Source organism: Amblyraja radiata, chromosome 8 (assembly GCF_010909765.2).
Source record: "Amblyraja radiata isolate CabotCenter1 chromosome 8, sAmbRad1.1.pri, whole genome shotgun sequence".
Classification (NCBI taxonomy): Eukaryota; Metazoa; Chordata; class Chondrichthyes; order Rajiformes; family Rajidae; genus Amblyraja; species Amblyraja radiata.
The window spans coordinates 81,513,641-81,538,974 of record NC_045963.1 but is presented as its reverse complement, the minus strand read 5'-3'; the positions used below and the strand labels follow the sequence as shown (position 1 = coordinate 81,538,974).

General features: G+C 44.0%; 2 protein-coding genes across 2 annotated transcripts in view; both read right to left on the bottom strand.

The window, feature by feature from the left end:
- The window catches only part of LOC116976443, a 43,990-nt gene extending 28,501 nt beyond the window's left edge, over positions 1-15,489 (bottom strand). The window contains exons 1-4 of the mRNA XM_033026335.1: positions 15,293-15,489; positions 13,190-13,411; positions 11,417-11,625; positions 3,775-3,909 (exon numbers count right to left, since the gene is read on the bottom strand). Of these exons, the coding sequence (XP_032882226.1) occupies positions 3,775-3,909; positions 11,417-11,625; positions 13,190-13,411; positions 15,293-15,301 (575 nt within the window). The 5' untranslated portion in view covers positions 15,302-15,489. The remainder of the gene's footprint in view (positions 1-3,774; positions 3,910-11,416; positions 11,626-13,189; positions 13,412-15,292) is intronic.
- Positions 15,490-17,042: 1,553 nt separating this feature from the next.
- LOC116976542 overlaps positions 17,043-25,334 on the bottom strand; it is a 46,083-nt gene continuing 37,791 nt past the window's right edge. The window contains exons 6-8 of the mRNA XM_033026432.1: positions 19,857-19,942; positions 18,625-18,705; positions 17,043-17,180 (exon numbers count right to left, since the gene is read on the bottom strand). Of these exons, the coding sequence (XP_032882323.1) occupies positions 17,043-17,180; positions 18,625-18,705; positions 19,857-19,942 (305 nt within the window). The remainder of the gene's footprint in view (positions 17,181-18,624; positions 18,706-19,856; positions 19,943-25,334) is intronic.

Here is a 25,334-nt window from a genome sequence, read left to right as displayed (position 1 = left end):
TTGACTTTGACTCTGACATCGGGGGGGGGGGGGGGGGGAGGGCAGTGGAGAGATAATTTTTTTTGCCTTCCATCACAGCGATGTGATGGATGTTTGTGTAAACTGTGTTGTGTCTCGGGTCTTTTTGTTTTGTAATGTATGGCTGCAGAAACGTCATTTTGTTTGGACCTCATGGGGTCCAAATGACAAATAAATTGTATTGTATTGTATTGTATTTGTGAAAACTAACATGCAATAATTAAGGCAAGGTGGATTCAGCTTTAGACTTTAGAGGTACATTGTGGAAACAGACTCTTCAGCCCAACATATTCGCGCCTGTACACGAGTTACAATTTACCCTTTTTATCGAAGACAAGTAACCTACAAACCTGTAAGTCTTTGGAATGTGGGAGGAAACCAGAGCACCCGGAGAAAAACCCACGTGGTCACAAGGAGTACGCACAAACTCTGTACAGACAAGCACCCATAGTCAGGATCGAACCGGGGTCTCTGGCGCTGTAAGGCAGCAGCTCTACCACTGCGCCACCCAGCTCACTGTTGCGTAAACCATCCAGCAACTTCGTCCCTGCTCGACAACTGAATGGATCTCCCAACCTGCCTCATTGCGGCCCTTGGAATTTATGTCTGTAACTGTGATGGGTCTGTCCCACCCCTCGGGGTGACGCCTGTATGGTCGCCGAAAGAGTCGTATCTTTTTCTGGTCGCCACTGGATTTTCAACATGATGGGTGCCGGCAGTCGCTGGGAAAATCGTGTAAGTGGGACAGGCCCTTAACGCTACAATGCTGTAGCAATATATTCTGTAGTGTAGCATTTCTCCCATTGCACTGCCTGTTGCACTTGTGTATGTATGCCTTGATTCTACTCATAGTATGATTTGACAGCATAGAAGGCAAACAAAGCTTTTCACTGCACCTTAGTACGTGACAACAATAAACATAGATGAGGCCCTCACACGTCTCCTCGGTACCCCGCAGCTCCGCCCTTGTTCCCCCTCCTAGTTGCAACAGAGACTAGAGTCCCCCTAGTCCAGTGATTCCCAGAGTTTTGATACCCGTGTACCTCTTCGTAAATTTTCGTAATCATCTTGTATCCCTCGTTAAAAACAATCGTATTTCATTGTAAAAGTCGATAACAATTGTCACGCTGGAGACTGCAAACTACTCAAATGCAGCAGCTATCACAACTGGAGTAGGAGAATTCATACGAAATATATAATTTATTTGCAAATATGTATATAAAATAATTCGTAACCATATAACCATATAACAATTACAGCACGGAAACAGGCCATCTCGGCCCTACAAGTCCGTGCCGAACAATTATTTTCCCTCAGTCCCACCTGCCTGCACTCATACCATAACCCTCCATTCCCTTCTCATCCATATGCCTATCCAATTTATTGTTAAATGATACCAACGAACCTGCCTCCACCACTTCCACTGGAAGCTCATTCCACACCGCTACCACTCTCTGAGTAAAGAAGTTCCCCCTCATGTTACCCCTAAACTTCTGTCCCTTAATTCTGAAGTCATGTCCTCTTGTTTGAATCTTCCCTATTCTCAAAGGGAAAAGCTTGTCCACATCAACTCTGTCTATCCCTCTCATCATTTTAAAGACCTCTATCAAGTCCCCCCTTAACCTTCTGCGCTCCAGAGAATAAAGACCTAACTTATTCAACCTTTCTCTGTAACTTAGTTGTTGAAACCCAGGCAACATTCTAGTAAATCTCCTCTGTACTCTCTCTATTTTGTTGACATCCTTCCTATAATTGGGCGACCAGAATTGTACACCATACTCCAGATTTGGTCTCACCAATGCCTTGTACAATTTTAACATTACATCTCAGCTTCTATACTCAATGCTCTGATTTATAAAGGCTAGCATACCAAAAGCTTTCTTTACCACCCTATCTATATGAGATTCCACCTTCAAGGAACTATGCACGGTTATTCCCAGATCCCTCTGTTCAACTGCATTCTTCAATTCCCTACCATTTGCCATGTACGTCCTATTTTGATTTGTCCTGCCAAGGTGTAGCACCTCACATTTATCAGCATTAAACTCCATCTGCCATCTTTCAGCCCATTCTTCCAAATGGCCACAGTATTTTTTTCTAATAATTAATCTGTTTCAGTAGTGCATAGCTGAAAATTGCCGCGTACCCCCTGAAGACCTTTTGCGTACCACTGGAGGTACTCGTACCCCACTTTAGGAGACACTGCCCTTGTCCTCACCTTTCACCCCATCAGCCGTCACATACAACACATGATCCTTGGACATTTTCGCCACCTCCGACGGGACCCCACCACATCTTCCCATCTCTCCCCCCTCTTTCCACCTTCCACAGAGACCATTCCCTCCGCAACTCCCTGGTTAACTCGTCCCTTCCCAACGAAACCACCTCCTCCCCTGGCACCTTCCCCTGCAACCGCAGGAGATGCAACACCTGTCCCTATACCTCCCCCCTCGACTATGTCCAGGGACCCCGACAATCCTTTCAGGTTAGGCAGAAGTTCACTTGCACCTCCTCCAACCTCATCTACTGTATCCGTTGTTCAAGCTGTATATCGGTGAGACCGGGCGTTCATTTTGCTGGACATCTTCGCTCAGCCCGCGTGAAACAACATGATCTCCCGGTTGCTAAACGCTTTAATTCTCCTTCCCATTCCCACACTGACCCCTCTGTCCCAGGTCTCCTCCAGAGTGAGGCTAATCGCAAATTGGAGGAACAGCATCTCATATTTCGCTTGGACAGCTTACAACCCAGTGGTATAAATATTGACTTCACTAACTTCAAGTAACCACTGCACTCCCTCTCTCTCTCCATCCCTCCCCCATGCAAGTCGCAGCAGGTTCCCATTCTCATCTAGTAAACAGCTAACAAATGCGTTTCCTTTGTCAGTTATTTTTTTGCATGTTTCATTTATTTGTTCTATATCTCTCTACATCACTGTCTATATCTCTCATTGCCCTTTCCCCGACTAGTCTGAAGAAGGGTCTCGACCCAAAACGTCACCCATTCCTTCTCTCCAGAGATGTGCCTGTCCCGCTGAGTTACTCCAGCATTTTGTGTTTAACTGCAGTTCCTTCCTATACAATAATAAACCAATCTTGCAGTAATCTAATAATAATCTGTGGCTTTTTATTGTTATTGTTGGCACACAACCTGATGGTCTTGGTTCAGACTTATTGAATTCTATGAGAGATAAAGGACTTTTTTTGGAGATACAGGCCCTTCGGCCCACCATGTCCATGCCGACCAACAATCACTTATAAACTAGTTCTATGTTATTCCACTTTTGTTTCCTACTCACTAGGGACAATTCACAGAAGCCAATTCATGTTCATAAGTTCCAGGAGTAGTATTAGGCCATTCGGCCCATCAAATAACCTACAAACCTGCACATCTTTGGAATGTGGGAGGAAACAAGAGCAGCTGGAGTAAACCCACGCAATCACAAGAAGAACGTGCAAACTCCACACAGACATGACCCATCGTCAGGATCGAACCCGGGTCTCTGGCACTGTGAGGCAGCAGCCCAAGGACATGTGACTATGCTCTCCAAAACTGGACTATCTTGTTATTTGTAGTTGTTATATTTGTTATTTATTGAACATTTAATTTTCTCTCTCTTCCCCCGTTATGTACTATGTTTACATATTCATATATTGTGTTGTGCTGCAGCAAGTAAGAATTTCATTGTCCCATCTGGGACATATGACAATAAAACACTCTTGACTTGACACTTGCTTTGAACTACTTCAAAATTACCTTGGTGGGTTCTCATCTGGAAACTGAAGCTGGGCCAATAATTTCTCTAAGCCCTGCTGCAGGTATTGAATAGCATATCGTGTTTGTGGGCCCAATCCATCATCCCGATCCAACACAACCAGACCTGTATAAAACCTGATGATAAATGAGGAAGTAGGAAATTTACATCAAGCTTGCGCACTTGTCAGACTGCTAGAAATTCTTATTTGCACGTGTATTATATCTCTCTTGATTATGTTAGTTGGAACTAAAATTGCACGAGTCCTCGATTGTTGGTAAATGTTTTAGGTTCACACTAAATAATTATGTTCATAAGTTCTCGGAGCAGAATTAGGCCATTCGGCCCATCAAGTCTATTCCGCTATTCAATTATGGCTGATCTCTTTTTTCCTCTCAACCCCATTCTCCTGCCTTCGCTCCATAACCCCTGACACCCGTCCTAATCGAGAATTTGTCTTGATTTGTCAGCAGACCACCACCGGGAGCGCCGGGGAGACGGCCAGAACGGCCGGCAGTCTGTTCGTCTTTTCAACTTTTTGTTATTTTTAGCGTCTGTTTAAAGTTTGTTTTTATGTTCTTCGGTTTGTTTAATGTGGGGGGGGGGGGGGAAATCGGGGGAAGCTTTTTTTCAAGTCCTTACCTTCCCGGAGATGTGGTCATTTTTTAATCACATTCTCTGGGCTCTGCAGCCTACCATCGATGGAGCTGGAAGCCGCCTCGGACTGTCGTGAGCCGCATCGCGGGGCGCGGACTTAACATCGGAGCGGATCCTTTGCCTGGGATCGCTTCCACCGCGGACTTACCATCAAGGGCTCGCAGTCTCGGGTGAGGCCGAGTCGGGAGCACCAACGCCATAAGTTTGTCCAGCCCGACGCGAGGTTCGATCGCCCGGCGTGGGGGAGCTGACATCCCCCCTGATGCAGGAGCTGAACACCTCAACGCGGAGGGCTCAAACGCCGCCGGCTACGGGAGTTAAGATCGTCCCGTGAAAGGAGGGCTAGAGGCCCACGACCGAGAAAGACCAAAGGAAGAGGAACTTTATTTCACCTTCCATCACAGTGAGGAATGTGTAGGAGTCACTGTGGTGGATGTTCGTTAAAATGTGTTTTTGAGTGATCTGTTGCTTTTAATTGTATGACTGACCTGGCCAATGAAATTCCTCGTATGTTGCAAAACATACTTGGCGAATAAAGTTTGATTATGATTGTGATTTGTCGATCTCCGTCTTAAAAATATCCATTTGCTCGGCCTCCACAGCCGTCTGTGGCAATGAATTCCACAGATACACCACCCTCCTCATCTCCTTCCTACAGGTATGTCCTTTAATGCTGAGGCTATGACCTTTGGTCCTAGACTCTCCCACTTTGCCCCAACAATATTTCCAAGAAATAATACAATATTTCCAGAGGCTCAAAGTAAACAGAAATTGAGCTGAGCAAATTGTCTCATCAATGGAGCCAAAATGAATGAGATTAGGGTGCTGATTTGAATCCAGAATGAGTTGCAAAAGGGCTGGAAGAAGGTCTTCTTGATAGATTGGTACACGTCATTAGAATGCAGGGAAGTTCAACCTGGTTCTGGCGTTTTAGGCAGGATAAGCTGCGATCTTTCTGTGAGTGTCTGTCGGGGCTGATCTATCTTTCCCTCTCAACCCCATTCTCCTGCCTTCGCTCCATAACTGGACTAATATTGATTGACTAATATTGTTACTGAAACTACTTTGATATATTGAAAGAAGCTGTTCAAAGTAAAAACAAAGTTAGTTATTTTAATAACATTTATTCAATGTTTTTATTACATCATGAATTGACAAACTATGAAGGATGCCTGCCAACCACATGATATTTTGTGTTACACGAGCTTTTCTGTTCTTTCTAGTTCCATCAAACAAATGTTTTCTTTTATGTGAAAGGTGTCTTTGCCCTTCCACCAGTTAGATATCAGTCAGCATCAGCTGGAGAGGAAGGCCTGGTGGTTTTGGCACTGATGCCAAAATCAAACTATTCTATTTTACTTCGGAGTCACGTGAGTGACTACGTGAAGACCCCGCCGGCACGCATTGCACAGCGGCAGGCGGGGTGAAGAATTCTCCCGCAGCGGCAAGGTTTAAAAACGGGACCTGCAGGTAAGTTACTACTCTGAGGTCGTGTATTTTGCCCTTGTGTTCTCTGTTTCAGAAATCCATGGACAAGGGCAAGAAGTCAAAACGGGTCGCATCTCGACTGGCTGCGGGGAACCGCGAAAGTTCCGGCAGTCAACAGCAACCGGTGGCACCTGGACCGCAGTCACTGCGGTCCGTAGTCACCGACTTAACATCTGCTCAGCTGGGACCAGCGCCGCGAGCTGCACAGCCCGAACCAGCGCAGCGGACTGGTGGAAAGGCGAAGCAGAAGTCAGTCCGGCCGGTTGACTCGGATGAGTCGGGCCAGAAAGACTCGCTGCCGGGGAGCAGTGGAGGTGACCGCATTTCCCGCATGGAGCGGTTGATGGAGCAAATGCTCCAACGTGACATGCTCCGTGAGATGGAGTATGGTCACCATGGGAGTCTTAGGACACCCATTACAGCACCTTACCCAGGGCTGTATAATGCATCTCCCTCGACAGAGGGGAGCATTACGGGCCAGGGCTGGGCTGGCCCCGAAGAAGGGGGCATGGCTGAAGAAACCGGCAGTGTGCTGGGGGTGCAGGATCTACAGAAGCTGCTTGGGGTGGTCACGAAGTTTGAGGTGCCAGCGCAAACGGGACAGCCGTTACAACCAAAGCTGGCAGCCAGCATCGACTTTAATCAACTACAGGAACAGGTAGTCAATGAGACAACAGCGAAATACATAGTTCCTGAGAACTGTGTCTCATTAAATGTCCCTGCAGTGAATAATGCTATCTGGGGGTACATTGGAGCCAGCATCAGAACCCAGGAGGTGAAGATGCAGAAGATATTAATACTTCTAACATCGGGTATAACGGCATTTGCTCGTTCCGTGGATGGAACGGATATGACGGAGACTCAACAAGACACTTTGGCGCTGCTCTGTAACACGCAATATGAAATGAATTGCCTGAGGAAGAGCGCGATAAGACCTGCTTTGAACCCCAAATTTGCTGGGTTGTGCAAGACTGCCACTGCACAACTGCAAATACTGCTATTTGGAGGTAATTTATCCAAGCAGGTCAAAGAGCTCGACGAGGAGGCTAAGGCCGTCGGGCTCATGAAGGCGCCATCAACGAGCAAGACCACATATCCCAGACGGCAGCACCCCTATGCATCCACCAGCAGGCAACGACACCAGGACGCTGGTGAAAGCATGAGGGCCGTGCAACAACCACGGAGGTCTTTTTTAGGCCAAGGCCCAGAGCGACCCTCATGGAAGATGCGCCAACCCCGCACTCCGGCACCTCTTCCGCAGAAGAGGCAGAAACAGAAGAAGTGAACACTCCACTGGTAACCATGGAGGTAGGTGGGTCTGGTTCCTTCCAGAACATAAAGGGTGTAAGTTCTGTACTAACTGTGGGGGTAGGTTACACCTGTTTTGGGAGGCATGGAGGACTATTACTACGGACCCTTATATACTACAAAGTATTCAGGGATATATAATTGAGTTTATTCATAAAGACATTCCCCCAGTTCAACATGTGCCTAGCCGAGTGTTTGTGCTTTCACAACAGGAAAAACTGGAAGGTCATGCAGAGCTGGGGAGGCTACATGCTAAAGGAGTAATAGAGAGATCAGAACATGACTCTCTAGAATTTGTATCCAACATATTTACAAAAACCAAAAAAGATGGTGGATGCCGCATCATCATTGATTTGACAAAACTGAATACTTTTGTAAAGTATATTCATTTCAAAATGGAAACATTTGTTATTGCCAAGCATTTGATTTCCGAAGGTTACTTCATGGCTTGCATCGATCTAAAAAGATGCATACTATTCGGTACCTATACAGAAGGATCATCGCCTATATCTGTAGTTTAACTGGATGGGGCAGGACTGGCAGTATAAGGCATTGCCTAATGGGCTATCATCAGCCCCAAGACTATTTACCAAGATATTAAAACCCTGTGGGGAAAACCCTGGAACTAAATCAGCAGTTTCAGCTACCAAACTATTGTTTGAAAAACTGGGTTTTATCATCCATCCAGATAAATCTAAGTTGACGCCATCCACAACTATGGATTATCTGGGGGTCACCATTGACTCTATCCACATGTCTGTAACATTGCCAAAAAACAAAGCAGCAGACTTAGTGGAGGCCTGCAACAACCTTGTTGTCATCAGTCAACCATCTATTCGACCCAGTTTTTCAGCAGGTATTCGACAGGTAGCAAGGGTAATTGGGAAACTTGTAGCTGCATTTCCAGCTACACAGTTTGGACCTTTGCATTATCAAAATTTACAAAGAGCAAAGGTGCAAGCACTAAAACAACATGCAGGTCATTTTGACAGACCAATGCAATTACCAGCAAAAGCAATTTTGGAGTTACAGTGGTGGAGGCAAAACATTTGGCATAGCTTCAGCCCCATCATTATCAGTAACCCATCATTTATATTACAAACTGATGCCAGCGCTCACGGCTGGGGTGCTACTAATACCATATCTAGTAGTGGTGGTAGATGGACAACACATGAAGCATCGTTACTACAAACACTGGGTATAAACTATTTAGAGGTGTTGGGTGCGTTTTATGGGCTAAAAGCATATTGCTCAACAATGCACCATCTGCATGTCCGCCTACAAATTGATAATTGGTGGCATATATTAATCATATGGGTGGAATTAAATCGATATCATGTGACAATCTGGCTAATACAATCTGGCAATGGTGTGTCAATAGAAATATTTGGCTATCAGCGACTTACCTACCAGGTAAACTCAATACAGTGGCAGACACCAGGTCACGAAAATTTAATGACAACACTGAATGGATGTTGGACCACAAAGTATTTGCTGATATTGTAACGCGATATGGAACACCAGATATCGATCTCTTTGCATCTAGACTAAATCACCAGTTGCCAACATATGTCGCTTGGGAACCAGACCCTGGGGCAGCAGCGATGGACTGGGGAAAATTGTTTTTCTATGCCTTTCCCCCCTTCTGCCTCATCAGTCGGGTCTTACGCAAAATACAAATAGACACTGCGTCAGGTATTTTGGTGGTACCCGATTGGCCTACTCAGCCATGGTTCGATGTGATTCTCGACATGGTCTCGGAACCATGTATGTCCGTCACCAAACGACCAGATCTGTTGGTCCATCCTGTAACAGGCGAGAGTCACCCATGCCATGACAGGATCAATCTGTTGATTTGCAGAATCTAAAGAGACCATTCCTGGATCTGGGGTTGACGGATAGAACAATCAACATGATCACGGCAGCTTACCGGGAATCGACGAAGAAGCAATACCTCTCATATATCAGAAAATGGGAGATGTATTGCACAAGGACTGATATATCATACAACTCAGCCACCGTCACCAATGTCCTAGAATTCCTGGCCAGCCTTCATTTCGATGAAGGTCTCAGCTATAGTGCTATCAACAGCGCCAGAAGTGCCCTGTCAGCATACTTGTGGCAGGGACAAGGACAGCACTCCATGGGATCTCACCCTCTAGTTTCTAAACTTATGAGGGGTGTATACAACACAAACCCTCCTAGAGCGAGGTATTCCCATATTTGGGATGTCAGTGTTGTTCTAACGTTGCTCAGGGGTTGGTCACCAGCAACGTCCCTGTCCCTGGAGAAGCTGACTCTTAAAACAGTCATGCTGATGGCTCTGGTTTCAGCTCAAAGGGGCCAGTCCCTACATAAACTGAGACTGGATAACATGGTAATTTCAACTAACAAGATAAATTTTCGAATCTTGGAGTTGGTAAAGCAAAACAGGCCAGGGTCATCAGGCCTTAATTTGGAATTTCGGGCATACCCTACGGATATCCGAATGTGTGTAGTGACACACCTATTGTTATATTTAGAGACCACTAAAAACCTGAGAGGCAGTGAATTGGGATTATGGATCAGCCATAAACAGCCTCACAACAGACCATTTCTAGATGGCTCAGACAGGTTTTGGGAGCTGCAGGGGTGGATACTGACACTTTCAAATCTCATTCCACCAGGGCTGCAGCAACATCGGCAGCAAGAGATATGGAAGTGCCTATGGACCACATCCTCGCTACAGCAGGATGGTCTAGGGAGAAGACCTTCCAACTTTTTTACAATAAGCCGATTGCCAAACCTGCGGTGTTTGCAGAAACAATTTTAAGTTCTGTAACATGATTTTATCCCAAATGAGAGGGAGTATTATTATTTTGTTAAAATAAATTCACTATTGTTTTGAATTTCTGATTCATGTTTGAATACAATAACATACTTCCTCCCCTGGTCAATTAAGGCAGTGAGTGAAGCATGAACTCGTTCCACGGCATGAAATCACAGATCTTTAAAATCTTCATAGTCACTCACGTGACTCCGAAGTAAAATAGTAAGATTAAACGAGCTTACCAGTTTGAAGTTTGATCTTTATTTTATGAGGAGTTACGTCGAGGGATTACGTGCCCTCCACGCCCACCCTCTATCATAAAGGTCAACTGATATTCTAGTTCTTCTTATCTTACTATGTTTATTTAATCTACTGCTGTCTGTGCTATCACACGGTGCACAAAAATGCTGGAGAAACTCAGCGGGTGCAGCAGCATCTATGGAGCGAAGGAAATAGGTGACGTTTTATCACACCGCTGCTTTGAAGAATATCGTGCATGCGTGCTGGCGGGGTCTTCACGTAATTCCTCGACGTAACTCCTCATAAAATAAAGATCAAACTTCAAACTGGTAAGTTCTCATTTAATCTTACTATTTCAAATGCTCAATACATTTAGACTTTACTTTAGACTCCAGAGATACAATGTGGAAACAGGAGAGTCTGCGCCGACCAGCGACCCCCCCCCCCCCCGTACACTAGCATCATCCAACACACTAGGGACAATTTACAATTTACAGAAGCCAATTAACCTACAATCCTGTACACCATTGGAGTGTGAGAGGAAACCGGAGCACCCAGAGAAAACCCACACGGTCTCAGGGAAAACGTACAAACTCCGTACAGGCAGCACCCGTAGTCAGGATCGGACCCGCGGGTCTGGTACTGTAAGTGGCAACTATGCAGCAACTATGAGTCCAGAACCAGGGGCCACAGTTTAAGAATAAGGGGTGAAACACTTTTTCTCACAGAGAGTTGTGAGTCTGTGGAATTCTCTGCCTCAGAGGGCAGTGGAGGCCGGTTCTCTGGATACTTTCAAGAGAGAGCTAGATAGGGCTCTTAAAAATAGCGGAGTCAGGGGATATGGGTAGAAGGCAGGAACGGGGTACTGATTGGGGGATGATCAGCCATGATCACATTGAATGGCAGTGCTGGCTCGATGGGCTGAATGGCCTACACCTGCACCTATTGTCTATTAAAATTACACCAGCCCATTTAGCAGCAGCAAAATAGCACAATGTGAGCAAGATAGAGTACGCGCTTCACACCGTTACCTGACTGACTGTCTGTCTTATCCATGTATCACAGAAATGTCAATTCCCAAAGGTAGAAAGTTCAGGATATCCTTACATCATTATTTCACACCTAGAAGTTTAATTACTCACCTAATGCAAGGCTCGGTTGGTTTCTGTGCTAAGGCTGTTTGTAAAAGTTTCAATGCTTCGTTATTCTTCTTCTGAGATAACAACATACGTCCAGCATGGAAATTGTATTGCCACATTTGAGGCTGAAGTGATACGGCATCCATGTATTTCAGAAAAGCCCAGTCAAGGAATTGCTGCTCATCTGGCTGTGTTGATTTATGTTTACTGTCCTAAATGAGATGTCCACCAATGATAATACAGAGCATCAGTCACACGTCAAAAACATACAGTAAAACCAAAAGAATGTATGAGAAGAACATTTACTGCAACAAAAGTGTATAGGAAGCAACTGCAGACTGGTTTACACTGAAGGTAGACACAGAATGCTAGAGTAACTCAGCAGGACAGGCAGCATCTCTGGAGACAAGAAGCGGGTGACGATTCTGTAGATCAGTCAGTACTAATTGACCTGATCCATATCATGTTTTACTGCATACCAATGCACACTCAAACAGCTATCTGGTTTGAGTGTCTAATATATTATCTAGCCTGCTGGTCCAGCCTCTAGTTAGATTCGTCGTACAGCTTGAACTTACAACACCTATGCATTTGAGCTCCATGTGCTTTCTAATAAACAACTTATACTCATCTATGGATTCTGAGTTATTTGACATTCTCACAGTTTCTGGTCTTTGAGTTTAGTTCACAAACTCATAAACTAAACTCCAAGCCCGAAATGTCACCTATTTCTTCTCTCCAGAAAAGCTGCCTGTCCTGCTGAGTTACTCCAGCATTGTGTGTCTATCACGGTAAAGAAAGTGTTGCCTAATGCTTTGCTTGCGTTTCCAGCAACACGTTTTCTGTATCTTTCCAAGGTAATAATTATGAATACACCATCCTCTTGTGAGATTTTAAAGGATGGCTTTCATTCCCCGTGGTGAGTCCTGTCAACTGACGTCAAGTCAGGAGAACGATAACAAAGACTCCAGCCTGGCACCAACCCGGAGCATGCGCCCATTTTAGGGCGGGCACCTACGGACGTCGAACCAGATGGCATCAACCTGCTGCGGTCCTGCTGACTCAAATGCAAGAAGAAGATTTCATCCTGATGATATACATTGAGCACGTCGTCACGAATCCCAGGACTGAACTCAAAACCTCTATTCCACCAATCGACCTCACTGCGGATGCTGGATTTTTTCTTTATAACTGTTTCATTATGATGCTGCAACATTACAGTTTGCACTCTGGTATTTTTCTCGTTGCCCTATCTGATGTACTTGTTTATGGTTCGATTGTACTCATGTACAGTACACATTGATTTGACTTGGATAGCACACAAACAAAAAATGTTCATGATATCTCGATACACGTAGACATAATAAACCAATGCCAATAATACATGTTAATTATCTTCTGAATTACCACATTTAACGCACAATACAGGTTCCCCAAGATGACCCCCGGAAACTGCTTCTGGGCACTGCACCAGAATTATCCATCTGGAATTTCACCAGTCATAGACACATCTCCTTTAAAGTTTGTCCCTCTCATTTTAAAACTATACCCTCTAGTCTGACATTTCCACCCTGGGAAAAAGGTTCTGACTGTCTACCCTATCTTTGCCTGTTATAATTTTACATACTTCTCTCAGGTCTCCTCTCAGTCGCCAGTAATGCAGAGAAAACAATCCACGCTTGTCCATCCATAAGGAGAAATTGTGATAAACAAATCTCGGTTCATGTGAATCCGCTTTCTTTTATTCCTTGAAAATGTAATGTTATAGATTCCTACCGCTGCAGACTGCTTGGATTTCCAGTCGTAGAGTGTCTGCACGTGGTCAGCTTTTGCAGACTGTCCTTGTTCCTTTAAGTGGTGAAATTCCACGTCCAATGCCTTCAGCATCTCGACTGTGTTCCGCCCCTTCATGCCATGAAGCTTACAGATTGCCAGGATCTCTTCATTTCTCCCAGACATCTCAGCAGCACTCAGCTTTACTACATCATCTGCTTGGACCTGAGGTAGACACAAAAAGCTGGAGTAACTCAGCGGGACAAGCAGCATCTCTGGAGAGAAGGAACGGGCGACATTTCGGATCGAGACCCTTCTTCAGACTGATCGGCGTATGCCTCAACCCGAAGGCAGTTTCAAATTATTATCATAGGGTCATAGATTTACAAAGCACGGAAACAGGCCCTTCAGCCCAACTCGCCCATGCCAACCAAGTTAGTCCCATTTGCCCGCATTTTGTCCCTACCCCTCTAAACCTTTCCTGTCCGATGCTGAGATATAGAAATTGTGTTCTCCCTAAGAGCAAATTAATAACCCTCCTGAACAACAGGAATATAGATGATTTCTTGAGCCTAAATAAGGACATGGTATCAGGGTTCTCTGGCTAGTAATTGCATCTTAGCATGGCATTAAACTGAGTCCACGTCAACTATCGATCACCCGTTCACACTAGTTCTATGTTATCCCACATTCACATCCGCTCCCTATATACACGGGGCAATTTACAGAGGCCGATTAGCTAAACAAACCCGCACGTCTTTGGGAAACCCGAGCACCCCGGGGAAACACACACAGTCACAGGGAGAACGTGCAAACTCCGCACAGACACACCTGAGGTCAGGATCGAACCTGTGTCTCCGGTGTAATGAGGCAGCAGCTCTACCACAGATGCGCCACAGTTCTCAATCACAATTTAGTCCAGAGGATGCAGTCTTTCCAATCACCTCATGAAGGGAGCTATCACATTGCAAGCAGCTCCCCTCCTGCTACACGAGACGATTGCTGTAGAATTAGTGGATGCTGTGTTAATTTGAAGGGAGTGGACTTGAATAGGAAAGTTGCTGTCCCTGTTTTTATCTAGTACCATGGGCTGAATGAAAAGTAGGTGAAGTCTTGCCCACTTGACTATGAATTTGGATGATCTTACTGCAGGAGTGAGCAGCAAACAATGTGGCAGTCAGTGAAGGCGCCGAACGCTGGTCTGAGGCCATTTTAAAGCTGGCGGCAGACGGAGAAGAGGATTGGTGAAACCAGGTCAAAGGGCCTTCAAGGCCAAGATAAGACTGAACTCTTAAGAACATTGTGGACGCCGGAAATGTGGCGGCTCTTTGTGTGCTTTCTCAGTGAAGTCTATTACACTACAATCGTTGCAATTTTGTGCTTATTTATGATTGTGCTAATCTATAGTATGATCTTACTTTTTCCCTAGTGGAAGAGTCTAGATGTTTCCACTAGTGGGAGAGTCTAGAAGACATAGGAACAGAATTAGGCCATTCAGACCACTGTGTCTACTGTGCCATTTGATCATGGCCGATCTATTTTTCCCTCTCAACCCCATTCTCCTGACTTCTCCCCGTAACCTTTGACACCCTCCATCGATGCCGCCTGACCTGCTGAGTCACTCAAGCATTTTACGTTTGAACCAAACATTTGCAATGTCTCTCTTCTCTTTTGATATCTCCTATGATTTCCAGTCTTCTTTTTAATTTTCAACTGTCCACAGTATTTTGCTTTGATCAATTTGGATTGTATGGAACTAATATGTTCCCAATGTTGGGGGAGTCCAGAACCAGGGACCACAGTTTAAGAATAAGGGGTGAGTCATTTAGAACGGAGATGAAGAAACACTTTTTCTCATAGAGAGTTGTGAGTCTGTGGAATTCTCTGCCTCAGAAGGCAGTGGAGGCCGGTTCTCTGGATACTTTCAAGAGAGAGCTAGATAGGGCTCTTAAAGATAGCGGAGTCAGGGGATATGGGGAGAAGGCCGAAACGGGGTGCTGATTGGGGATGATCACATGATCACATTGAATGGCGATGCTGGCTCGAAGGGCCGAATGGTCTCTACTCCTGCACCTATTGTCTATTAACACAATAATGCAGCCTTACCGTCTCCATGACTCCGTATACCACTTTCAAATGGTAATGTTCCTCCAGCACCACACCCAACTGGAAATGCAACTCAGCATCCTTTGGTTTCAATTTTATAGCCAAGGCATAGTTCGCTGCTGCCTTACGCAGTGCATCCAGGGGGGATTTCCCATCCTCGTAGTAATGCACTGTCACAGATCAGAATAAAGTCATATTACACAAAAGCAAGCACATTACTGAAACTACATTTTTGACACAAAGCGTGGCTAATCAGAAATAGGACATGGTTTGTATCGTCAGCCAACATGAGAAAAATGGGATGCAGGATTTAGGAGATCCTCCTGTCCATCTGCCCGGTAAGTAAATTGGCCCTTTGAAAACTCCAATTTTGTCAGTGACCAATCATTTAGATAAATCGCAGGATCATACTGTGATACAGCCCAGGAAGTCATCATTCTGTAAATGTGCCCATGCTGGCTCCTTGGCAGAGATATCCAAATAATATTATTTTCTCTCTGGCAGCTCTTCCCTTACAATCTCTGTGGGTGGCAGGGTGGCGCAGCGGTAGAGATGCTGCCTTACAGCGCCAGAGACCCGGGTTCGATCCTGACTACGGGCGCTGTCTGTGCTGAGTTTGTATGTTCTCCCTGTGACTGCGTGAGTTTTCTCTGGGTGCTCCTGTTTCCTCCCGCATTCCAAAGACGTGCGGGTTTGTAGGTTAATTGGCCTGTAAATTGTCGCCATTGAGTAGGATAGAGCTGGTGTACGGGTGATCATTGGTCGGCGCTGCCTCGGTGGGCCAAAGGGCCTGTTTCCACGTTGTATCTCTAAACTAAACTAAACTAATGACCTTCTGAACAGGTGCATGGATAGGAAAGGTTAGAAGGACGTGGTATAAATGCGTGCAGGTGGGACTAGTGGGGATGGGGCATTTGGGTTGGCATGGGCTAGTTGGGCCTGTTTCCATGCTGTATGACGCTGTGACAAATAAATACAAATGTATTTTGTTACTGAATCTGATCTCACCACCCTTCCAGAATATAGTCCAGAGACCAACAACACAGAATGTTTAAAATGCTTCTTCATGGTGGCCCACAAATAACTTAAAAGAACCTTAAACTTTGTAGTTGATTATTAAACTCTTCAGAGAAGCTTGGGATGGTTGATATATTTATTTCATATGTTGACCACATTGCAAAAACAATGAAAACTTTAAGAATTATTCAATTTTTTCCTTCAACAAATAAGTCCTGTCTTTTTCTTCCTGATAGAAGTATATAAATCAGAGGATAGTTGCTATCCACTGACTAAATCCATTTGAAGAAGAGTCCTGACCAGAAACATTGCCTATCCATTCCCTCCACAGACACTGTGCTTTGCTCAAGATTCTAGCATCTGCAGTTCTTTGTATCTCCTTTATTTCCTGTAGCCTGTTCCAGAATCTATGGCAGTGTAGTCACAATTATTTTTTAGGAAACTGAACCACATTGTTTGCAGGGGAGAATCCACAGTCATAACTTCACCATCATACCCACAATTTAAAAAAAAGATGGACCTGGGGAAAAAGCAAGAGCATGACTTGGCAACAATATGGCAAAAAAAATTACATTGCTACTTGTTGAAGATAATTAATTAGTCCTGCAAAAATAGACACAAAATGCTGGAGTAACTCAGCGGGACAGGCAGCATCACTGGATAGAAGGAATGGGTGACATTTCGGGTCGAGACCCTTCTTTACCGAGGGGGTCCTGCAAAAGAGAGGTAAATGTCATGGAACGTCACAAAACGTGCCTGATTTGGAAACCATTGCTCTGTATGTTTTTATGAAATTCTCGGCATCGCTGGAGAGCATGGCAGCATTATCTCCATGAACTTGATCTCGAAGATTCTTTTCCCAGTTACGCGCCTTTGGCACAGCACAGGAAAAAGAACATTATTGCAGTCCATTCAACAGTATTAATGTTCATTGAATGTTCACTTCATTTCTTTATAAATATTAAAAGTCAAATGCTCCCTGAATCAGAGTTAAAATGGATTTCCAAATTACTTTGAGGACTTTGGTTAGGCTGCATTTGGAGTACTGTGTGCAGTTCTGGTAGCCCGACTACAGGAAGGATGTGGGGGCATTGGAGGTTACCAGAATGATGCCAGGATTGGGGGTCGTTAGCTACAGGGAGAAGTTAGACAGACATGGATTGCTTTCTCTGGAACACCAGAGGTTGAGGGGAGACCTGATAGAAGTATATAAAATTATGAGATACATTGAGAGGGTAGACATGTCAGAACCTTTTTCCCAAGATGGAAATATCAAAGACTGGAGGGCATAGCTTTAAGGTGAAGTTTAAAGTGAATGTGGAGGGCAAATTTCTTTAAGCAGAGGGTGGCAAGTGCCGGGGGTGATGGTGGAGGCAAATACGATAGAGCGTTTAAGAGACATTTAGATAGGCATGTGGATATGCAGGGGATGGAGGAATATGGATCATATGCAGGCAGGTAAGAGTTGGTCTTGGCATGATGTTTGGCACAGGCTTTGTGGGCCGAAAGGCCTGCTCCTGAGCTGCACTGTTCTATTTTCTATGTACTTCACTCAGGCTTTGCAATCTTTATAATTGACATAACTTACATGAAAGAGGCCTACAATCAGAATTTCACTGGAATTTAGAAGGATGAGAGGGTATCTTATGGAAACATATAAAATTCTTAAGGGGTTGGGCAGCCAGATGCAGGAATGTTCCCGAGGTTGGGGGAGTGCAGAACCAGGGGTCACAGTTTAAGAATAAGGGGTCAGCCATTTAGGACTGAGATGAGGAAAAACGTTTTCACCCAGAGAGTTGTGAATCTGTGGAATTCTCTGCCACAGAAGGCAGTGGAGGCCACTTCACTGGATGTATTCAAGAGAGTTGGATAGGGCTAACGGAATCAAGGGATATGGGGAGGAAGAAGGAACAGGATACTGATTCTGGATGATCGGCCATGGTCATATTGCTGGCTCGAAGGGCCGAATGGCCTACTCCTGCACATAAATTTTTTATGTTTCTATGTTTCTGATTTATATCCAATAAATAGCCTGACAGTGGGATAGGTGGAGGTGTCAAAATGGGAATCAATTTTACATCAGGTTCATATTGTTGCTGTCTACTTTCAGAGCAAAATGACAGCATGGCAGGGGACTGATGAATGTCAACAACCATGTCTAACAGAAAGCTGTCATTCCTATTTAGTATTTGATATTATCATGTACACCAATTTTTCAAATCATTCACATACGTTTTTACTGAGAGTTTTACTCTTTTCAAAAATGCATAAAAAAATGTTAACAATATAATGCAGGAAAAGTTCTCGCTTTTTACCTCTACAGAATGTTTTATCGCATGTTTTAGCTTTGGTGTGAGGCCAAATTCGGTTTGATACCATGAAGTCCCTGTAACGTCCTAAGGCATATCAAAGATATGGATTATTAAAGAACAATTACGAATATGAACTTCTATAAAAGGAATCAATAATTAAGAGAAAGTCAGTAATCTGCTAATGAACAGAATTAAATAATAATTTTAATTTCCGAAGGTAGACAAAAATACTGGAGAAACTCAGCGGGTGAGGCAGTATCTCTGGAGCGAAGGAATAGGCGACGATTCGGGTCAAGAATCGTCTTCAGACTGATGAAGGGGTGGGGTGGGGAGGGGTGGCGGGAAGAAGAAAGGAAGATGCGGAATTTCCGATTGTGTTTATACCACTGTACATGTACATTCATTATTGATTTTGGTTTGCCTCTAAAATTGAAAGAGAAACAAACGCAAGTTCGACATAATCTGGAGGAACTCAGTGAGTCGGGAAACATCTGTGGCGGGAAATGGACAGACGACATTTCGATTGATAGAGTGGTGGGGAGAAAGCTGGAGAAGAGCGGGGAGGGGGAAGGGACGGGGAAAACCTGGCAAGTGAAAAGTGGATGCAGATAAGGTGGGGTGATTTGCAGATGGGTAGAGATAGTAACAAAGAAGTGAAGGATTACCACAGGACGACTGGAATGTAGGCTGTGGTTACACTCAAATTAACAAGATTGTTTCTGAAAGACAGAGCAGCTTTAGCAGAATACTACATGTTGAGATGAGTTTAGTTTATTGTCACATGTACCGAATTAGAGTGAAAAGCTTTCATGTATAAATTGCTTGCTTTTATCAACACTGCATCTTGATGCGGGCAGATAATACAATTATTAACGTGTAGGAAGGAACTGCAGATGCTGGTTTACACCGAAGATAGATAGAAAATGCTGGAGTAACTCAGCAGGACAGGCAGCATCTCTGGAGAAAACAAATGTTTTGGGTCGAGGCCCTTCTTCAGACCTATGAGAACTAGAGATATGAAGAGGTACAAAGAACAAATGAGTGAAAGGTATGCAAAAGGACAAACCAAAGCCAGCAATGATGATTAAGGTAAGGTGGAGCTCACAATGGTCCATTGTTGGCTGTGGAGAAGGTGGTAACAAGTGTAACTAACAAGTGAAACAGTAAAACTAAGCAGGACAGCGGTGAAGCTTCTAAGAAATAAGAAGTTGGTTTATTTTCCTCAAATAACTAACCTTAGCATCCAATTCTGCTGGTGGCCGGAATGAACACTGCTGTATATGGGTGCCGAGTTCTGACAGTGCCATCGCATTTGGACAACCTTGAAAGCGAGAGCAAAACTGTAATCATAGGTTTGGCGAATGGCCATATAAGCCTGTAAGAGCATTAGGAAACTGAATGGTCACAAAATAGACCAGCAAGTATTGTTAAAGAAAGAACTGCAGATGCTGGAAAAATCGAAGGTAGATAAAAATGCTGCAGAAACTCAGCAGGTGAGGCAGCATCTATGGAGCGAAGGAATAGGTGACGTTTCGGGTCGAGATTGTCTGTGCTGGGACCGCTATTGATTGTGACATATAAATGGCTTGGATGTAAATATAGATGGGTTGGTTAATAAGTTTACCAATATTGGAAAGTGAGGACGGCTGTCAAAACACACAGTGTGATTGAAGAAGATTCTTGACCCGAAACCTCACCTATTCCTTCGCTCCATAGATGCTGCCTCACCCGCTGAGTTTCTCCAGCATTATTATCTACCAGCAAGCATTGTGTTCAGTTTCGGTCACCTTGCCACTAAACTGTAAAGGATGCAGATAAAATTTACGAGGAGCTAAAGGGAGAGGTTCCCTGAGCTAAAGGGAGGGATAAAAGGGATTCTCTGAGCTAAAGGGAGAGGTTGGGCAGGCTCGGATTTATTTCTTAGAGTACAGGGAGGATGAGGGGTGATTTGATGGAGCTGTATGAAATCATGAGGGGAATAGATACAGTGAAAGCACAGAATCCTTTTTATCAGGGTAGAGGAATCAAGAAACAGAGGGCATAGGTTTTAGGGATAACCTTTACACCCAGAAGGTGGTGGATATATGGAATGAGCTGCCAAAGGAGGTAGTTGAGGCAGCACAACAACTAAATTTGGAAGACATTTGGACAGGCAGACGAACAGGAAAGGTTTAGAGGAATATGGGCCAAATGCACGCATTACATGGGGCATCTTGGTCAGTGTGGACGAGTTGGACCACAAGACCTGTTTCCATACTACACGATTCTATGACTCTCATGCAAATATTTCCCTTTGTTCATTTGTTCTGCGTACACAGTGGCAAAATGCATTTCCATATCGAATGATTCCAAATGCGTTCAGCTCCCTTCATCTGGCCTAGAAGCACAGAATCTTCAGCGGAGAAGGCGAAAACTCTTGCTATTGATGGAGTGCAGCGTAGGTTCACCAGGTTAATTTCCGGGATGGCAGGACTGACATATGATGAAAGAATGGATCGATCGGGCTTATATTCACTGGAATTTAGAAGGATGAGAGGGCATCTTATAGAAACGTATAAAATTCTTAAGGGATTGGACAGGTTAGCTGCACCAAAAATGTTCCCGATGTTGGGAGAGACCAGAACCAGGGGTCACAGTTTAAGAATAAGGGGTAGACCATTTAGGACTGAGGTGAGGAAAAATATTTTCACCCAGGGAGTTGTGAATCTGTGGAATTCTCTGCCACAGAAGGCAGTGGAGGCCAATCCAGTGGATGTATTCAAGAGCAATTTAGCTCTTAGGGGCTAACGGAATCAAGGGGCTATGGGGAAAAAACAGGGACAGGGTATTGATTCTGTATGATCAGCCATGATCATATTGAATGGCAGTGCTGGCACCTAATTTCTAGTTTCCATATTTCTAAAATACAATCATCCCGTGACAGTCTTATGAACTTCCTTGTCACCCAGTGCCTGAATAGATTTAGCTAAAGCCACGTTCTGTCCACTATCCATGAATTGACAATTGGCAATGGGAATATAAAGAAATGATAGACGAAAATGTGCAAAAACACCCAGTGAAATTGGGAAAAATTGGGAAAATGATCTGCAGTGAACAGGGGTCAAACAAGTTTATTTATTACTATTTAATGAGAATCTAGGAGAGATCTTTCATTGTATTATCCCTTTTGCTATTTTTTAATGAAGGCATTTGAGATGAAATGTGATGAAAAATTTGCTGAAGGAATGCGGCTAATCAAACAATATGTTAATGTGATTGATATCTCTGAGCTGTATGGGATAAAAAATGGAAGCACATTTGTACAAGGCAGAAAATCGATTTTAATTATTTTAAAACCAAGTGGTTTCTGAACCTACTTTAATTAAAATAAGACTATTGTGCTTTACCTCAATCAGAACAAATAACTGGTTTCTCACCAAACATTGCTGGAAATCAATGTAGTTTTAAAATATCACAACCTCCAGTTGAATTGATTGATCAATTGAAAGATACAGTGTGGAAACAGGCCGTTCAGTTCATTGAGTCCACGTGTTCTGTGTTATCCCACTTTCTACACACTACCTACACACTAGAGACAACTTACAGAGGTACATTTACAATTTACCCACAATCCCACACGTCTTTTGGATGCGGGGGGGAAACCGAAGCACCCAGAGGAAACCCACGTGATCACAAGGAGAACGTGCATGCAGACAGCACCTGTGGTCAGGATTGAACCTTAGTCTCTGGTGCTGTGAGGCAGCAGCTCTACCAGCTGCACCACTGTGCTGCCCCCTTATTTGTAAACGTATTCTGCTTGAAATATGTCATCTATTTTCACACAGAGAGTTGTGAGTCTGTGGAATTCTCTGCCTCAAGAGGGCGGTGGAGGCCGGTTCTCTAGATACTTTCAAGAGAGAGCTCTTAAAGATAGCGGAGTCAGGGGATATGGGGAGAAGGCAGGAACGTGGTACTGATTGGGGATGATCAGCCATGATCACATTGAATGGCGGTGCTGGCTGGAAGGGCCGAATGGCCTACTCCTGCACCTATTGTCCATTTTGATTGTGCCTTGATAATCTTCCTGAAATTTATTTAAGCTGCTCATTGGTGTTCATCATTAAGTCATGCATCACTTCATAAGTAAGACATTTTAATCGCCAGGTATGTACTGTATATATCAACATTTTGATATTTTAAGCCTTTGACATGATTTAGGATTAAGAACAAAATAAAAAGCCAATGATGAGTCCTGTAAGTCATATTATTTCTCAGAGTATACTTGATTTCATTTTGGTAATCTAGTTAGGATTATAATTGATGACCCATAGTCTTTTATTGCAAATGTTTGGCCACATATATAGTTGTAAATAATCAAACCAAAATGCATTAGAATATATGCACGGTAGAAGCAATGTTAAACTTCCCCGTCTTAGATGTCTTGAACAAAAGAGATGAGAAGCATCCATTTTCCTGCACGGCCCCCACATTCCCTTGATTCCCTTAATATCTAAAAACATATTTTCTGCGGTCTTGAAAATATTGAACAATTGAGATTACAATCCCTCTTCTCCCCTCTCCCATCAGGCTAGAGATGCAGAAGTGTGAAAACTCATACCTCCAGATTCAGAGACAGTTTCTTCCCAGCAACAAGAATGACTATCACTAACCAACGAGCAGTCCCGACCTACCATTTACCTCATTGGAGACCCTCAGACTATATTTAATTCAACTTTATTGGACGTTATCTTGCACTAAACATTATTTCCTTTTATCCTATATTTGTACACTGTAGACAGCTTGATAGTAATCATGTATAGTCTTTCCGCTGACTGGATAGCATTCAACAAAAAGCTTTTCACTGTACCTTGGTACACATGACAATAAACTAAACTGGTGAATTCCAAAATTTTAGCCTGATATCGCTCCCTAAATATCAAGATTCCAGAAACAAAATGGATCGGGTGTTCTACAACAATGCATGTGCGATGACTACTCTGATTCCATAGAGGGGTACATTATAAGGTGTCAGAGGTTACTCTGAATTGTAGCATGCCAACCTTGTACGTCAAAAGTTGTTGTTTATGTTGCTTCAAATGCCTCTTCAAACCAAATCCACGTGGCCGAAGATAGACGCAAAGAGCTGGAGTAACTCAGTGGGACAGGCAGCGTCTCTGGAGAGAAGCAATGGGTGACGTTTCGGGACTTGGCCCTTCTTCACACAGCACGTCACCCATTCCTTCTCTCCAGAGATGCTGCCTGTCCCACTGAGTTACTCCAGTTTTTTGTGTCTGTCTCTGGTTTAAACCAGCATCTGCAGTTCCTTCCTACACAAATCCACATGGCCTCTGCTTGCAATATCTCATGTGGCGACTCTGGCGAAGTTGAATGTTGGATATTTTCAGTTTGTGTGGTAATATGAGGTGGGAAGAGGGGAAAGATTTAATAGGAACCCGAGGGATAACTTTTTTTACACAAAGGGTGATGGGTGTATGGAACAAGCTGCCGGGGAAGGTAGTTGAGGCAGGTATTATCATAACACTTAAGAGACACTAGACCAAGTGGGATCCATTGGGCCCCGTTCCCTCGACGCAATATTCCACCACTCACCCATTGCCCAATGCAATATTCCACCACTCACCAATAGCCCCCAACTGCCCATGCGTGGCTCATTTACCCACATCCCCCAGCACTCCCACCCCCTCCACACTCCCCCTTCTTTCCCCTCTCCTCCTCCTCTCCCCATTCCCTCCATCTCCCTCCTCCTCCAAAACCCCTCTCCCCTCCCTACCCCCCTTGACGTCATTGTAAGGTGGAAGCTGCTGTTTTTTTTTAAATGTAAATGAGATTCCATTGTGATGTCATTGTGGGGTGAAACACTGCTGATGGGCAGTTTATGAAAAGTTCAATTGCAAGTTCAAGGGATTTTTCAGAAACTGGATTTTGTAAAGTTTAAAATGTGAATAACTTGTAAACTATACCATCAATCGGAATGATAATTTGATACACCACAACGCAGGACAATGGTGAGTAAGGTGGTCCAAAAATTGTAGCTCTATCGTGTACCGTTTTGGCGTAATTTCAGGATCACACTCATCACAGACAGACAGAATCACAGACATAATAGCAAACAAGATGAGAGTTTTAGTAATATCTATATAACTAAAAATCTCATCTTGACCACTTCCTGTCTGCGCTGTATATTGATTTTAGAAAAAACGCTACCCTATATCGCTATGATATTTGGCCATCTTACTCACAGTCCTCCACTGAGGCAGCCTCGAGGATTTTTCCGATCTATGAAAAATAAATAGTTATGAGTGTTTAAAAAATCTCGAGATCAGCCAACTGGTCCTCTCGCCTGTCAATCATCATGATGAAAGGGGGGGGGGGGGCAGGACTATAAAACCCCGGATGCTTGGATGTGAGTCAGTTACTCTGGAAGATCGTGAGGGAGAGGCCACAACTGTGATTCTAAGCTGTGAATCAACTGAACTGTGAGTCTGCAATGTACTTGCAATAAATGATTTGTTAGCCCTTAATGACAATACAATGAGTTGTTTGGCCTGCCCTGCCTGTGCTTGAAACTGCAATGCAAAATTGAAAATGAAATGACAATACCATTAGTTGTTTGGCCTGCCCTGCCTGTGCTTGAAACAGCAATGCAAAATTGGAAATGAAATGACAATGCCATGAGTTGTTTGGCCTGCCCTGCCTGTGCTTAAAACAGCAAT